The 17185-nt window shown below is 40.1% G+C and overlaps 1 protein-coding gene across 10 annotated transcripts in view; it reads right to left on the bottom strand.

Annotated features, from left to right (window-relative positions):
- The window catches only part of PLEKHA7 (pleckstrin homology domain containing A7), a 2079953-nt gene that overhangs the window by 520366 nt on the left and 1542402 nt on the right, over positions 1-17185 (bottom strand). For all 10 annotated transcript variants that reach the window (XM_044082761.1, XM_044082762.1, XM_044082767.1 and 7 more), the window contains exon 8: positions 10045-10536. In XM_044082761.1, coding sequence (XP_043938696.1) covers positions 10045-10536 — 492 coding nt within the window. The remainder of the gene's footprint in view (positions 1-10044; positions 10537-17185) is intronic.

The raw sequence follows: 17185 nt of genomic DNA, 5'->3' as shown, positions 1-17185 counted from the left end.
AGGGAGAGTACCTGGATCTTGGTATCAAAATCAATTGAGGTTGTTTCGGTCCTGGTTTCCCTGTCGATGCCGAAGAAACTAAAGTCGGCACTGAAGATTTTGTCGGTGTTGCGTCATCTCTCATTTTCTGTGCCAATGAACTCACTGATATCGAAGAATGCTTTGAAGTTTTCTTAGAAGTCTCTGAAACACTTGGAATGGAAGAAGGACATTTCCTAGAAGAGGGAAATGATGATGATGATGAACTGGCTTTTGTTTCTGACACAGAAATGGCCTCTTCAAACTCGCTCTTCAAAAAGACTTTCAGAATGAGCTTGTTGTTCTGTAAGAGTTCTGGTACAGAAAGCATAACAGAGAGAACAGCTCTGTTGTAAACAAATTTTACCTAAACAGTAAACACATAGTGTATGCCTGTCTGAATTGGTCATTTTACCCTGACATTTAAGGCACCTCTTAAAACCTGAGGTGCCCTTAGAAGACTTGGCTGGAGACTCAGCCTTTTCAGCCATAACGAGAAAAAGTTTTGAATAGGACCTCACATACAAAGATGATAGGAAATAAAAGCATTTCATATACATATATATATATATATATATATATATATATATAAACAATGGTACAATGAAAGGCCTACCACAGTAGGGTAGAAAGAGAACGAGGGACGCACTCACACACACCCAAGGAAATTAACCAATGAGAGGAGTGGGTAAAGAAAAGATACACCAAAAGAGCAAAGAACCTTATCAAGAGAAAATTAAGAGAAAATGCTATCATAAAGAAGGGGAAAAAAGTACTTAATTCTTAAGCCAAGGCTCGAGAGCAGATGAACGCGTCTGACGCATGAATCAGCAAACGAGATATGAGGGAAGTCTGAGAGGAGCATTACAGGTAAAAGCTGGCTCGAGAGTTTGGGAGACATGAGCTGAAATAAACGTCCAACTTAGTTCTGAGCTTTGGAACTGAGCCCACAGTCAGGGATTACGTGAAGACTGACATCAGATTATAAGGTTTTTAAGGAAAAGGCAGAAACTGAGTAATTTATATAATATTGCAGTGAATGAAAAGTGTTAAAATGAAAATGCATGAAACAACAAAAAGAAATGTTAGTATGTTTGTTTTCTTTACTGTTACTGTGTGCATATTTATGTCAGTTTTTAAAATGTGTTTAATAAAGATGTCAAAAATAAAAAAAATGGTACATTAAGAGATGTGCCAAGCCAAGAGATTTATTTTTTTCACAGAATAATTAGAAGAAGCAAGGTAGAGTACAAAAGAGCTCTACTAGGTTTATACAATAAAGCACACAAAAACTATTTTAAATATTCAGAGAAGATGTGAAAAAATATTAAAGGGTTGAGAGGTGTGAACTATTAGGACAGGTTAAGGAACATACAACTCTTTCCATTTAGGTAAAGGTAATGAGAGGTGACAACTCAGGTATTTAATAATAAATAGGTGACTTGCTTTAAAAATGTCTGGGACTGTAGATATGAGGCATACATAAAAAGACTAATGTACTCTGCATAAAGCCAATCAGACCGCAGCCTGGTTCAGTGAGTCAGTAGTTAGCAGAACGTGCTGGCTATTTTCTGAAATATCATACAATCAAAACTTAAACCTTTCAAGATGAAACTCTGCAAATTACTCTGTTTTAGAAGGAAGTTCCAATAAAATGACTGAAACTGCCATGCAGTCTTGTTTCTACTTCACAGCTTGCTTAGCTAAATGTAATAAAAGCAAAAAGCCACTAGATGTCAGCAATCAACTTTGTGCATCAGTCATGAATGTTGTGGTTATAAAATGTGTCTGCTTAGCTGCAGTGGCTGGGGGGGGGGGGGGGGGGCAATAGTCTGGCATGATAGCAGTCCTCTTGTCTTGAGGATACTTCCAAAAACCCAATGCTAGGCAAAAGAAGGCTTTATTTAAATCTAAATGATGACTGCAGTACAAGGGACCGCATGTTTTAAACTATTTAATGCTGAAATAGGTCTCAGCTTCTTAAGCCTTATTGGCTGCATTCATATAATCTCCTGCACTAGCTGACCATGGTCTTTTCTCTGAATAATAAGCCACAAGACTCCTTAAATAACAGAATATAATGTCAGTTTTATACTTATTTTCTATATACTCTGCTCGGTATGACATGCACTTCTATTCATTACTGTATTTCAGACTGTGTTCTCTGGTCACTGCCATTGTTGATGAATAACATTCTCTCATCTATCCCACGCTATATTGTGCACTACACATTTAATGTGTCTGCATCAACTATTTTCTCAGCTTTGTAATTTATACCATACCCCTCTGTCTTGTCCTGACCCACTCCCACTCTCTTTGAAACCGTTACTCTGCAGGACCCTTACTCCCTGTTGATATATTATCTGGGATACACAACTGAGAACAATGTTTAAGGAACACAGTTACCGTTCTCTGTACATGTACACCCTATTCAAGGCTGATTTTACCCGGATGACAGGATATATACTGCTCATTTGCTGTCAGAGGACACTAACAATAGGTAAGCCTTCCATACTCATGACCTCTTTTGTCCTCACCCTTTACTTCTCACTTTTCATCTAGATGTTTTGCAAACGAAGGACCAGTATTACCTTATTGACTGTGGTGACCCAGAGAGCAGTCTACTACCAGAAGATTTCTTCCGCTCTAGTGCCCTGACCAAATATACCACCTGTGTCTTTTTAAGGTGATGGAGATTAACATGATTGTTGGTTACACAGAAAGTATGAAGTCAACCTCTGCAAAATCCTTATCGTTCTGCAAAGGTAGGGTAGGAGATGGTACCAGCTGGTGGCTGTCATTGATGAGCCTGATATGTGTGGATGCAAGTAAACCTGACATTGTTTCTTCGACACCAACTTTGTATGCATAGGAAAAAAAAGGTGCCTAGGAGGTAACATTGACGCTGTAGTCTGCTAGCTACTGTGCTCTTAACCAAAGCAGAACAGGCAGCACTGCTGCCTGGAAATACAGGTGACCCAGGATGACTATGTTAGAGTCATGGTTGAAGCCTCATATGCTTGTTGTTCCTGGGCATTCTTTAGGTTCCTGTAATATAGAAAGGAAACACTAGATGGCAGGATAGGAGGGGTGAAATAATTCTTGTGACTGAAATCATACAAGGGTCTTTGTCCATATAAACAATAAAAATGCATACTCCTTACTGGAGTTTAATTGAATTCATAGGTGAGTGGAGCTAGTAATCATCTTTGGATATGCATTCCATTCTCTGCTGTGGTTAGGATCGAGTTGAAAGGCTAAGTAGGACGCAAATAGGTTACTTTGTTCTGTGGTGATGTCAGTCTGAACAATTACAGTACGAAACGTGATTGTTTTGATGAAACACAAAGTATCAGGAGCTTCTGCAAATAATCTCTGAGCCTTCCAGTCTCAGCATTGGTTAATCTCAGTAACTTTTACTTGATTGGTACAGTTCCAAATTAAAGTGAACTTATTACATTTGAGTTCTGGAAAACTTTTATAAAATCTCTTTCTTTTGTGGCACACACACAAGCAGTTTTAAAGAATGTTAGCAAGACAGAATTGTCATAAGGTAATAATGGTCTGAGTTTATATTGAACTGCTTTTCACTTCCTCATCCTCACTGGATAAATCACATGACTGACAGCGCAGTAACCATAACTCTGAGTGTAGAGAATACCACTGTCATAGTCAGCTTCACGCACTCCTTTCCTAAATTAGAAGTCCCTCTTGACTAAACTTCATGCTCTTGTCTATATCCCTACATTGAATTCTAGCATTAATAAACCATTAAATACAATGATTTATATTACCACATTTATGCAGAAAAAACAGCCCTCTCAAGTATATAATGGTATAAAAGCTCCACTTGTTGTGGTTGCATGATTGGCTAATAACATTTTAGTTGCTTGATGCTGTATGCTCATTTATATATTTGGGTTCAGATAAACTCCAGTCCCTAAATAGACTCTCTCCAAGTTGGTCTGATGTTGGTAAAATATATAGTGACTGGGGCTGTGGGAACAGAACAGCCATATCAGGGGTGCAGGTGGGGCTCTGCAATCTTATTATATTGTGTTTTGTAAGATCTGTTTGCATCACAAGCAGGTGTTTCACCAGGCAGTCAGAAATGAATAAATGTGATCTGAGCAGATGATGTTGTGTCTTTCGGCTTTTCCCGGTAAGGGGTCGCCACAGCAGAACTCCGGTCCACCAATGATTGGCAGTAGATTTTTATGTGCCACGTTGCCGGCCCTGACGCACAAACTTCAATGAAGGTACACCCATTCACGCATGTCTCCACACAGAAGACCCTCTAGCTGAGAATCGAACAGGACAATGTCTTACTGTGAGGTGACAATGCTACCGCAGCACCACCACCGCAGCTACGATCTGAGCAGATGATATCTGAGCATATTCAAGAGCAAAGGGTGCTGCAGACAGAGGGTGAATGGAAAGGTCAAAAACTTTTTGAGTCTCTACAGTCATACATGGGGGGAGTGGATAGTCTCACACCCTTTTCTGTCCAATTCTGTAACCTATGACATAAAAGGAAACGAGAAGGCATACAGCTGAGTTTCTGAAAGAAAGCAGGAGTGTTCACTTTATGAGACTGTTTGGAACAGGGCAACCTACAGACTGACAGTGAAAAGATCAATTCTATGAAAAAAAGGTTACAAAGCAGAGACTACATACTGTGCCTATAACAACCAATTAGGTCTCTACAAAAGAATTTGTGAGATAACTACCTGCTGCTTTGATGGCATGGACACATTTAGGACACAACCTCACCAGGATGTGTCTGACTGTCTTCCCCTTTATTTAAGAAAATGATGGTGTACGTATGCATTCTTAGTTAGGAACCTTCCCAAATTACATCCACAATCCTGGAGTTTATGACGGTAACTGGCCACAACATAAATTCCTCGGGGCATATGGCCACTGTAGTATATACTGACTTATGGATTTAAGAAGTAGATAGGGCTGTAATTGGATGCAATGAATGTGCTCAATAGTTCTAAGTTGTTGTAACAAAGATGCTGGACATTTAATACCACACTTGCACGCTGCCTTTGTTTCTTGACCATTCTGACAATATCTCTCAGCAATATTTCACATGGTACCAGAATGGAAGTCACCCTTTTGAGTCTGACTGTTTGAAGAGAAAAATTATTCAAACTGTACAGAGCTGCCTTATTCTGCTATGGTACGGCCTCTACTGTCTTGGCCACGTGCACTACTTGACAGGCCACGTGCAATACTAGACAAATGAGGTGGCACTGTACCTATAAGCTACTGAAGCCTGCATTAATAACCTTTTTCTTAGTATTTCAAATAATTATACTCTTTTGTTGCATTGTCTAACCTAAACAGTGAACCACAAGTTCATGTCTCTTTAGCAAGTCCTTAGATTTACTTTTGACATGAATCCATTGTAACCACTGCAAATGTGGATTTCTAGGAGAAATGGAAACCTTGGATACAGATGTTTAGTCTGTATCTTATTGAGAGTGGACTTGGAGACAAACCAGAAAAAAGATTAACGTACACTGTTCCTACATGTCAAAGGGAGGAAGCTTCCAGGTTATTTATTACTAACCAAAAGGAAAAGGACAGAGATGCACCTTAGCATTAATAATAGACAAATTTAAGGCATGCCATGAGAGAAGGAAAAAGCAGAAATCAGCCAGTTATTTTATTCTTTTTATGAACCAAGACAGTACAAATGCTAGCTTCACTGGTGGAGTGCAGAGATATAAAACTCTAACTGTGGCCTATGTGACCTGAGTTCAATAGTGCCTTGAGTACTTGACCTCAGAGCAGACAGGATGGGTATGCCTATCCTGAGGTGATTGAAACATGCTGGGCTCTTCTCCTGTATGTTCTGGCAGAGGCCAGACTTTATCAAAGAATAATGTTGGGGATGGGGGCAGGTGGAGTGAGAACTCATGACTGGCCTGGAAGCACGTGGGAGACACATGCTCAAGCCACTCCATACTGCCAACCAGTCTGAATGATGATGTCAGCACACTGAGATGGGGACTTAGGACTATATGAAACACTGCAAGCCGCAGTATGATGCCTTCTTCCTTGAACCTGCTGTCAGTGGTTCTTGCAGCTGCACCCATGGGGATCCTGGACACATAGGATTTAGTGTGTGTGTGTGTGTGTGTGTGTGTGTGTGTGTGTGTGTGTGTGTGTGTGTGGACTTTCCCTGAAGGGAGACCCTTCCATTGCTTGGCTCCTTGCTGGTATCTTAGCAATGAGGGCATTTGTTCCTTTGATCTAACCCCTTCATGGAGGCAGGTTTGACCCTCATCACCATGGAGCCCACAACACCTTCCCTTAGGCAACTGCATGCTTCCATACATTTGCTGGCTGAAGTCTACAGCCAAACTGGAGGCTTAGTATGCCCATGCATGTTCTCACATCACGGATCTGTCTCCTTCCTCTGAAGGACTGCTGCAGCCAGTGTCCAGCTCTGCCTTCCCTTCCACTATGATGGCAAAACAGCTTTGTCATGCTCTTAAGCCACAAATCAAACTCAGGGTGCCAGGGCTGTAGTCAGACCTTTATTCCCCCATGTCGGTTGCCTGGAGAAAACACCGCATGTTGTGCTCTTAGTTCAACTTCTTCCAAGCTGAACCTTCTGTAGGCAGATGGTTAGTGTAAAATATCATGCTGCAATAATATCTTTATTTTCCAACAAGTGTCTTCCAAATTACAATGGACAAAGTTAGTACAATTAGTAGTCATAGGGGATCCAATTACTTTGTGGACTGTACGAATGGTTGCAAAAACCTGTTAGAAAAAATAATAAAATAATGCCTCAGTTAATCTATACTACACTGAATGGTTTTTGCAGGAAATAAGGAATTTATTTTTAACATGACAAGTAAAAATCTAACATATAAATAATTCAACTACTATTCATTTGGCTTACACAGAAAATCTTTATCATAACATAAAAATTTAATATGCTTGAGGAAGGGTCTACATATTTTTTGAGAAAGACAGAAACAAAGACAGTAGCCCCTCCCCACCTAATATAAAGAGTATCATCTGTGGCATTTGTAGATTTGTATGCAGTTTGAAAAGACTATATAAAATAGGATGCAATGGGTTAGATGCATACAGAATTCAAACAACTGATTAGAAATGCTTTGTGATGTGTGTAAGTTACACACAAACCACCAAGAAGAGACAACTCAGATCCACGCCAGTGATTGATTTAGCGCTTTTGTTTTTTAATAAAAACTTCTTCAGAATCACAATTACACAAACACTGACCCAATAAATACCCTCACAACCCTCCATATTACCATAATTGATTGCTGACATCATAGTCAATTAAACCCTTGTATATTAAAGAACCACATACAAAATTCAATAAATCACATATGCATGCATATGTAAAACATATATAAATAAAAATCAATACAGTTGAATATATGAATAAAATTACAATAATGGGTTTACAAATAACCCTCTGTCTTTAGTCTGAGGATAGAGCTGACAGAAATATTAGTGTTCAAACCTGGGTAATGTGTTGCATTTGTTCTCAATTGCCATCTAAGTTCCCTAGATTCCAGATAATCATTCAGGGGTCCACCCCTATCCCCTAAAGTCACTTGTTCAAGGACTGAAAACTTAAAAGAATGTCCATCATTATTTTTAAAATTGAAATTTTCTCATACCATTTCTCATGAGAAAATTAATTAATTATTTGGATATTACTATTGGTAAAAACAAAATGTGGCAACAGTTTGAGACTACCATCTATAGAAAACCTACCTACTCTAATACACTATTGCACTTTAGTAGTTTCCACCCTTTACATCAGAAGAAGGCATTAGTTAAAGGACAGGGGGTTAGATTAGTCAGGATGGTATCTGAAAAACATGAATTCCTGGATCAAATCAGCACCCTTAAAGAGATGTTAGTTAACAGGGGATATCCTGAAGAATTTGTAGATAATACACTACAGGAGGTAATCATAAAAAGAGAAAGTGGATTATTTTTCCCACTATTAGGGAAAGGTATTGATGTTACTATGACAGAGAAGACTAAAAATGAGAATAAAGTATTCAATAGGGTTGGTACGTTTAAATACAACATGCATTATAATAATATCGTGAAAATAATCTAACATAATTGGAATTTATTCAATACCAGTAAGGAGTATTTGGATATAGTGGGTATGGGACCTAATATAGTGTATAGAAAAGATACCACTATAAAAAATATGTTGGAGAACACAACAGAGTTTTATTCTTGAACTAGAGGTATGTTCAAATGTGGTTTTTGCTTACAATGTCAGTCTATTATCGAAGGAAATGAAATAAATATTCCAAATGTTGGTAAATTTAAATATAAAAAGAAGTTTTCTTGTAGTAGCAAAGCAGTAGTATATATAGGAATGTGCACTCAGTGCCCTTGTTTCTATATTGGCAAAACTATTAATGCCCTTAGGAGTAGATTGTACCAACATTTCTATGACATCAAAAAACAGGAAATAAAAAATGTGTTAGCTGTTCAAGTTAAAAATAAAAAAAGTTAAAAATAATGATGGAAATTCTTTTAAGTTTTCAGTCCTTGAACAAGTGACTTTAGGGGATAGGGGTGGACCCCTGAATGATTATCTCTAATCTAGGGAACTTAGATGGCAATTGAGAACAAATGCAACACATTACCCAGGTCTGAACACTAATATTTCTGTCAGTTCTATCCTCAGACTAAAGACAGAGAGTTATTTGTAAACCCATTATTGTAATTTTATTCATATATTCAACTGTATTGATTTTTATTTATAAATGTTTTACATATGCATGTATATGTGATTTATTGAATTTTGCATGTGGTTCTTTAATATACAAGGGTTTAATTGACTATGATGTCAGCAATCAATTATGATAATATGGAGGGTTGTGAGGGTATTTATTGGGTCAGTGTTTGTGTAATTGTGATTCTGAAGAAGTTTTTATTAAAAAACAAAAGCGCTACATCAATCACTGGTGTGGATCTGAGTTGTCTCTTCCTGGTGGTTTATCAGTTTTTGTGTACTTTCTGTGGTGGTAATAGGTTACACACAAGACATTTGATATTACTCACCATTAGTAGGTTATGAATGCCAGGACAAGATAATAAATGGGTCAACAGGGCAGTGGGAAACAGGATGGGCAGATGAGGAGGAACTAAGAAAAGCATCATGGGCGGGGCCAGTGGGGAAGGTATTAAAGTATCTCGTCAGTAAGTAAAGCTTACATCTTGCTGAAAGAGGGTACTCCAATTGTGTAATTGTGCAGTTTGGCACATTAATGTCAGAGTAGATAGCCTCCTTTATAGTAATATATAAGCCCACCCCGCCTCCACTTTTGTCTCTTCTTCCAGTCATAAAAATCTTAGAATGAGCACTGAAGACTTCAAACACTGAGTTAAATCACAAGCTCCCTGGGCAACCAAGTTGTCAGGATTTAGCCAAGATCCCTATATTGGTGTGTATGGAAAGAAAAACAACTTATACTGGCATTATTCTTTCTATATATGAGTTGGAAGGCAGAGTTGTGGAAAGGGAGAAGACAAAGTAGGCAGGCCATTAGCTTCAAAATGTGTTAAGCCTCAAATTCTAGTAATAGTGAAGTAAAACGTCACCTATGACCAGAACCTGTGAATATCATTTGGTTAGTCTAGCAGCTTTGACCATGTGGCAGCATAAATTTGTGTTTTCTCTTACTAGATTACTCACTTTAAATGTACAAACCATTAGCTACATGGCAGAGTACTCACTATAACCCCAAGGGGCATTTCAAGCTTTTCCACACATCCCCACAAACAATCTGTTTGTGCAAGGAAAGCCATGGTGCCTAAGCTGTCAGGTCTGGACATGTGTTTGAACTCCTCAGTTTTAACAATAAAACATATTAAGGAAAGGAGATGGGTCAGCTGAAAGCTTACTAAGGTTTCTTTAATTTTGCACGTATAAGAAATATTTTTGTATACCTGCATAGATATACATAAAAATATCAGATGCTCTGAAATACTAACCTTTTGTTGTCGCCCTTATGGACTTTTACCCAGTCTTCTACCTGAACCAGGTTACTTTTCCTCTGAGCTTCTTTGTCAGTTTCTGACCTGGGAACAAATCCTCTTTTGTGAGTGCTGGTGCCATTCTGTGCCACTGGACTTAAGGATGTTATTGCATTGGGAATTGTTCCATTTCTTTGGACGTGCTGAGGCTGTGCAGTCCATGACTGAGAGGAACTTAATGTTTCTGTGCAAGTGTCATTTACAGGTGTAGTTCCTAAGTGCTTATGATGTTCTTGTTTTCTTCCTTGTTCATCTAATGCGCTTTTCTGAACATCGTACCTTAGTGTAGCCTCCTTTTTTCGTATTCTTTCATGTCTGGACAAATGAAGAGAGTCACCTTCAAAATTCATAGGATTCTCCTTGTCCTCAGAGCTTTCAATTACTACAGTGCTTTTACTGGTATCTATGTGATTAGATTGAGGTCCTGGCTGTTTTTCCATTTCGAATTCTCTACAAGGTAAACATAGATATATAAGCTTATTTGACTTTTATTACCTACACTATTTATAAAAGCAAAGACAATTCTGCAGAATATATATGTTTTAATTTATACTAAATGTTACAGGTCATGCACTATAAGCTTGACTTCTCTTGAGAAAGCTACAATGGAATGTAACTCAATGCAGTCAGCTTGATTTCTGTGGCATTGCTAGAAATAATGCAGTCAGAAATATTTCCTCCTCACTAACCACCCTTTTTACACTCACACACATTTAAGCATTACAAAATACAGTGTCAAAAACCTGAGCAGTCAGGATGACTGCAGTGTTTTTTTCTTTTCTGTGAAGGTTTGATTCCATTTTGCCATCGTATGTGCACAGACACTACCTAAAGAAAGTGATTTTGTCAAGAGCATCGATTTGTCGACAGACATTACCTTCACTTAGCAGAAGAAAGGCATCACAAAGTAACTAAAATACTTTTATCTATCCAGTGTTTATGAATACATTAAATCATGATTCATTCTAAATTTTTATCTTATTAACAATCATAAAAAGGTCAAGACCTAAGCCACAGCATTTGGCTGTAGTACTTAAAGGGATACAGCTATATTCAGGGGGCCTTGAGTAAAAAATATGCTGCCCAATTTCACACATTTTTTTCCATTCTCTTTTTTATTGCTGGAGACATGCTTCATGCCATAAGCAGTTCATTTATCTATGTTGAATATCCCCCAGTACAGATACAGAGTACGTACTACTGGAATATAAAAAGCACTCTTGTCAACAACCAGTGATGCCATGGTAAGGAACATATTACTGAAGTAATGAATGTATTTGAAATCTATAAAATCTAAATATACATTACATATTTAAGCAAACATTTATAATAATGACTAACTGGTTAGACAAATGTTTCTACCATAGGTGGAAACTGCTGCTATCTTTTTTTTGCTATCTAAGATTTTCTTTATATCTTTATCATTTAGCATTTTATTTTGGTCACTGGATAATCTCTTTGATGCTAAATGCAAAAAATAATCTGACCAATTTGTCCGTCAGTGAATAAGTCATTTATTTTATGCCTCCGAACCTAGGTACGGTACCATAAAACAGAAAAGAAAGTACAGTTGTGTACAAATGCCATAAATTTAGATGTTTGAGTGTATTCACTGTTGAAGTCCTGACTTGTGGAATTTCCTGCCATGAAAGCCCTTGGCCAACCCGACTACCAGAGAAAAATCTCCCTCCTCTAAGGGCTGGCTGTCACCCTGACCAACATAAGTATGTTGGATATATATGAAGCCAGCCAACATCATGATATAATTTTTTTCTTGCCCTACTGAAGGTAGGAGCCCCCCAGATGGGTCCTAAGGTAAAGGACCTAAGACTGAGAACCTAAGCAAGGTAAGGGGCAGAAAAGGAGAGCTCTCCTTGGCTTGAGAATAAGTTTGAGCCAGACTACCCTGTAGGCTAAGGGGGACGGGGGGGGAGGGAAAGAAGACTGCAACAGTGAATACAGACACTGCAACAGTGAATACAGACAAACACCTACATTTATGGTAAGTGTACACAACTGTACTATGTTCTTCCTGATTCACTGTTGCAGTCCTGACTTGTGAGATGTTTCCCAAAGCTGAAAAGGAGGGTGGAAGGTAGATTAGGGAAAAGGACAAGATACCCTGCAGAATGGCAGTTGCGAATCCTGCTCTGGACCTGGAAAAGACTGATAAGTGGTAGTGTTTGGTGAAAGTATGCACATATGACCAGGTACCAACTTCCAGAATGTTCTTGGTAGAGAACAGCCTCAGGTGGCTTCTTACCAGGATGGCTGTAACAAAATGAAATGCAATGAGAGATCCATTTGGAGATATTCTGTTTGGAAACTGGTTTTCTTTCAGAGCTAATGGCAAAGGTCATAAAGAGTTGGTCTGAATTTCTCAAAGTTTCAGTTCTGTCAAGATAATAATGGACTTGCCTATGAACATCCAAGGAATGAAGGATTCTTTCCCCTGGTTCTGAGGATTGGGGAAGAAGATGGGCAGGTATATGGCTTGATTCAAGGATGTGTCCATGACCAGCTTGGGCATAAAGGGAGGGTTAGTCCTGAGACAGACTCCATCTGGATAGAAAATGAGGAAGGGTTCCACCACCATGAGGGCCTGCAGCTCAGAGACTCTTCCGGCAGAGGTGATAGCCAGTAAAAGGGTAAGTTAGCAGAAGCCACTGGTTCAAAATGAGGCAGGGTCAGTTTTTTCAGAATAAAATTGATTTCCCATGGCAGGATGGGTTGTCTCCTAGGAAGCCTGATGTGAATCACCCCACCTTAGAAATTACCTGGGAAGGGAGTGTACAAAAGACAGCAGGAAGAACAGGGATATGGGCTGAAATGATAGAGGTATGAATTTTAATGGAGGAATAGGATTATGCCCTTGTCAACCAGATTTGCCAGGTAATCCAGGATGATGAAGACGTCGACTAAAAAAGGATTGTGGCCATGTTGATGACACCAAATGGAAAACGTTTTCCACTTAGCTGAATAAGATTTCCTATTACTAGGCCTTCTGGCCTGTTTAAGGATGTCTTGAACCTGTTTGCTTAGGGCAGGATTGGATCAGGATGCTGTGGAATTATCCAGTCTGAGAGTTTGAGTGTCTTCAGGCTGGGATGTACAATCCTTCCCTTGTCCTGAGTCAGAAGGTCCACTCTCTGAGGTAACTGCCATGGATTCTCTTTGGTTAGGTGGAGTAGCAGAGGATACCAGTGTTGCCTGGGCCAGTCTGGGGCTATCAGTATTGCCCTTGGCTCCTCCTCCCTTATTTTTAGAACCACCTGAGGAAATAAAGGTAAGAGTGGAAATGCATAGTTAAAAAAGTGAGTCCAAGGGAAAGGGAATGCATATGTCTTCCAGGCTGAGAGTAGTTGCTCATGGAGCAGAATCTTTTCGGTTTCGCATTTTCCTTTGTGGCAAAGACATATATCTTTGGGCCTCCCCATTTCTTGGCTATGCTGAGAACTGTTTCCTGATGCAGATGCCTTTCATGGGGGTCTACCAGGTTTCTGCTGAGGTGATCTGCTAGGATATTTTGAGCTCCTGGAAGGTACTGTGCCAAAAGGTGTAACCCCACAGAGTTAGCGATCTCCCTCCAAAATCTACATTGCTAGGTGACAGAGGGGGTAAAACTGAGTGCCCCTTGCTTGTTTACTTACCACATGACTGTGGTGTTGTCTGTTTCTACTAATAGGATCTCTGGTTTGCATTTTTCTCTGAATGCTACCAGGCCTTGAACTGCCATCAGCTCTTTCAAGTTTAAGTGTCATCTCTGAACTGATTTTGTCACTTCTTTTGGGTTTGGAACTGTTTTAGGTGAAACCCCCCCCCCCCCCCCAGGCTGTTACTGTGGATCTGTGTTCAGGGTTTGCTCCTAGGGAGTGAACCTAAAATAAAGGCCCTGGTTCTAAGCACAAGCCTATGTCCACCATGCAAATTCCTCCTTAAGAGAAGAGATCAGCTGTATCTTGGCTGAAAGGGATTGTGTGTGCTGACACAACACAATTTTGAGGTACCACTGGAGCTTCTTCATGTGCAGCCTGACCAGAGGGACCATGACGATGCAAGATGCCATTGTAGCCCAGTGCTCTTGCTCTAAAGAATTCCCTGGCTGTGAGGCAATGTCTCTGCATGATCTTTTGGAAGTAGTGAGTCAGGAAGGAGACCTTATCTGGAGAGAAGAATGCCTTTTCAAGGGATGAGTCCAGAAGGGCACCCAGAAAGACAATCCTGGTGAAAGATTCTGGGTAGACACCAGTTCTGAGTGGAGTTTTGACAGACTTGTGGCATGTATTAGACAACTGTCTGGGAAAAAGTGATTAGAGGGAGTAAACACTTTGTGATATCCCTGAGAGTGGTAGATAAGCCAAAGGGCAGTGAAGAAAATTGATAATGACTGGTATCTGCTCTGAAGTGTAAAAAACGTCTGTGTGATTCCTCTACATGTATGTGGAAGTAGGCATCTTTTAGATCCAGGATGACCATGAAGGTCTGAGGAGCTATCATGGGTAAATGCTTTTGAAGAGTTAACATTCTGAATTCTGGAACCAGCAGGAACTGATTTGAGGGTAGACAGGTCTAAAATGGGACGCCAAGAGCCTTCCTTTCTGGGAACCAGGAATAGCCTGGAGTAGAACACGTTCCCTTTTTGTGTTCTGGAACTGGTTCCACTGAGTTCTGGGAGCACAAATTCTGAATTTGGGTAAGGGCTTCTGTCCTTTGGTTTTGTAGAATGTTTGTATAGCCTAAGTACTTTAGTGGCTCTTTGAAAGTATGCTTAAGACCCACCTGTCTGAAGTGATGAGGGACCAATTTTCCTTTAACAGGGATAGTCTTCCTCTTAGTCTTGTGGTGGGAGGGAAGACGAGGAGGTTCAGAGAGACTGGGATCGATGAGCAATTGTTGCTCTCTGCCCAGGGCATGTGGCCTAGAACTCCCTTGCCTGGAAGTTTCTGGGGCCCACTGCCTTGGCCTTTGCAGTAGTAGTTGTTGCCGTTGTGCCCTTTCCCTACAGAGTATTCTCTGCTTGTTTTTGGATTGGGAAGGAAAGCACCAATGTTTAGTGTGGTAGTTCCTACTAAATCTAGGTGACTGAACCTGAAAAAAGTCCTTAACTGTTTGCATTGGATTTAGCTTTGTCTTCCATCTTTTTAAGTACAGCCTCAGCTTTGGGCCCAAAGAGGAAATCCTGCTCTGGAGGGGCATTGCAAAGATTTGACTTGACATGTGCAGGAAGGGATTGCTCCCTTAGCCATGCATGTCTTCTAATAACAGAACCAGTGGCTGCAGCCCAGCTGGAACCTGGGACAGTGCAAGGAATGCCTAGCTACTTGAGAGCTGGAGTGACAAAGGTCTAACTCGCTGGAAAGGTTCTTGCCCTCAGAAGTAGTAATTGCTTGCTTCAACTGATCCAGAATGGTCTGCTGGTATTTTATTATGTGGAATTGACAGTTAACGGCCCTCATGGCAGAGGTGTAAACATTTTTGCCAAATCTTTCAAGAGCCCTGCTCTCTTTATCAGTAGGTAGAGTTTTCTTTAAAAAGAACTGGCTCTTGCTCCTTTGGATCCTGAGGTGACAACCTCTGGATCAGTCGAAGGGTTTTTGAAAATATGTTTCTTGGAGTCCAATACCCTATAAAACCTATCTGATTTTAGAAGGGTTGGAGGAAGAGAATCAGGATTCAAAGAGGAATCAAGAAAACATCTTCTACAACCTCTAAAACAGGAGGAATGGCAAGAGGCTTATGCACAGGAAGATCAAGGAATACCCTAATCCTCTTTTTGGACAGCAGGTAATCCTGGGATTCCCACTGGAAGTGCTCCCTCATGGCCTGCAGATTTTCCCCAAAAGTAATATCCTTGGGGGGAGATCCAGGTTTTCTTTAGAATTTGACTCCTCATAGGAAGACAGGGAGGGTCCTTCATCCAAAACAGACTCCTCCTGGTCAGACTTTTCAGCAGATTCAAAATGATCAGAAAGGATTTCAGGTGCAGGGTCCCTTTTCCTTTTCCCTGGGGAAGACTCAGTAGGAGGTTGTCTGGATCTGACCAGAGAAATTAAATCTTCAGCTAAACTAACCAAATCCTACTGATAACCCTGTGTGTGTGGGAGTCCCCTCAGGAAGTTCCTTCTTTGGGGTAGCTCTGGGTTTGTGCCTAGGAACGTCCGAAATTCTTATGCCAGCCTCTTGGGAAGAATGTGCCATTGGTGTAGGGTGATGCTGCAAAGGAGCATCACCAGTTAAAGCACACTCATCGGAAGCAGAAGCCTGCTGAGAGGCTCCAGACCTGACAGATGAACCAAGTCCTAAGGATTGTTTGGAAGCTGAGGGACCCAACGGCATGTTGGATTCTGAATGGGTCTTGACAGAGGCCGGTGCCACCACCTCAGCTGCAGAAGGGGGCTGTGAAATCAAATTGGCTTTCTCAGTGATCACGAGCCTTGTAGGGGTCATTGTTTAGCTACCGAAATTAAAAAATCGTAAACAGCTAAATATCGAATAGCAAACATCGAACATGAACATTACCGAACAACAACTTTTATAGAAATAAATTCATCGAATGGCCATGGTTGGCCAACAACTAGGAAGTAATGTGACGCATAACGTAAACAAAGGGAAACCTTTTAAATTTGCCCTATTCTCCACTGTAGTGTGATCTCAGAGTTGGTATATACAGTTAGGGGAGGTGTGGGGGGCATACCTCTCAACCTGTTAATGCAAAAAAATCTGGACAAAACTTGACAAAATGGGGGTATAAATAGGGACATATTTTAAATATTGCTCTTATAAACTTAGAGTTGCTAGAGTAACAGGATTTGTTTTAATATACATTTTCTGAAGGATCTGAAGCCTGAAACTCAAATGTATGTTATTATTTAGTGACCTAAATCCTGACATCATTCCAGTGATTTGCCAGGAAAAAGAGGAACAGGCCAAAACTCTGGACATTCTGCGAAAATCTGTACAGTTGAGAGGTTATGGTGGGGGGGCACAGCCCCCCACACTGGGGGATTGTGTTTGTGATGGTGGCCAACTATGGCCATTCGATGAATTTATTTTCATAAAAGTTGTTCGGTATTGTTCATATTCGATGTTTATCATTTGG

The sequence above is a fragment of the Protopterus annectens genome, chromosome 9.part0 (genome assembly GCF_019279795.1).
Source record: "Protopterus annectens isolate FY-2018-M chromosome 9.part0, PAN1.0, whole genome shotgun sequence".
Lineage (NCBI taxonomy): Eukaryota > Metazoa > Chordata > Ceratodontiformes > Protopteridae > Protopterus > Protopterus annectens.
The sequence above is the reverse complement of the archived record's forward strand: the minus strand, read 5'-3'. Positions and strand labels throughout refer to the sequence as shown.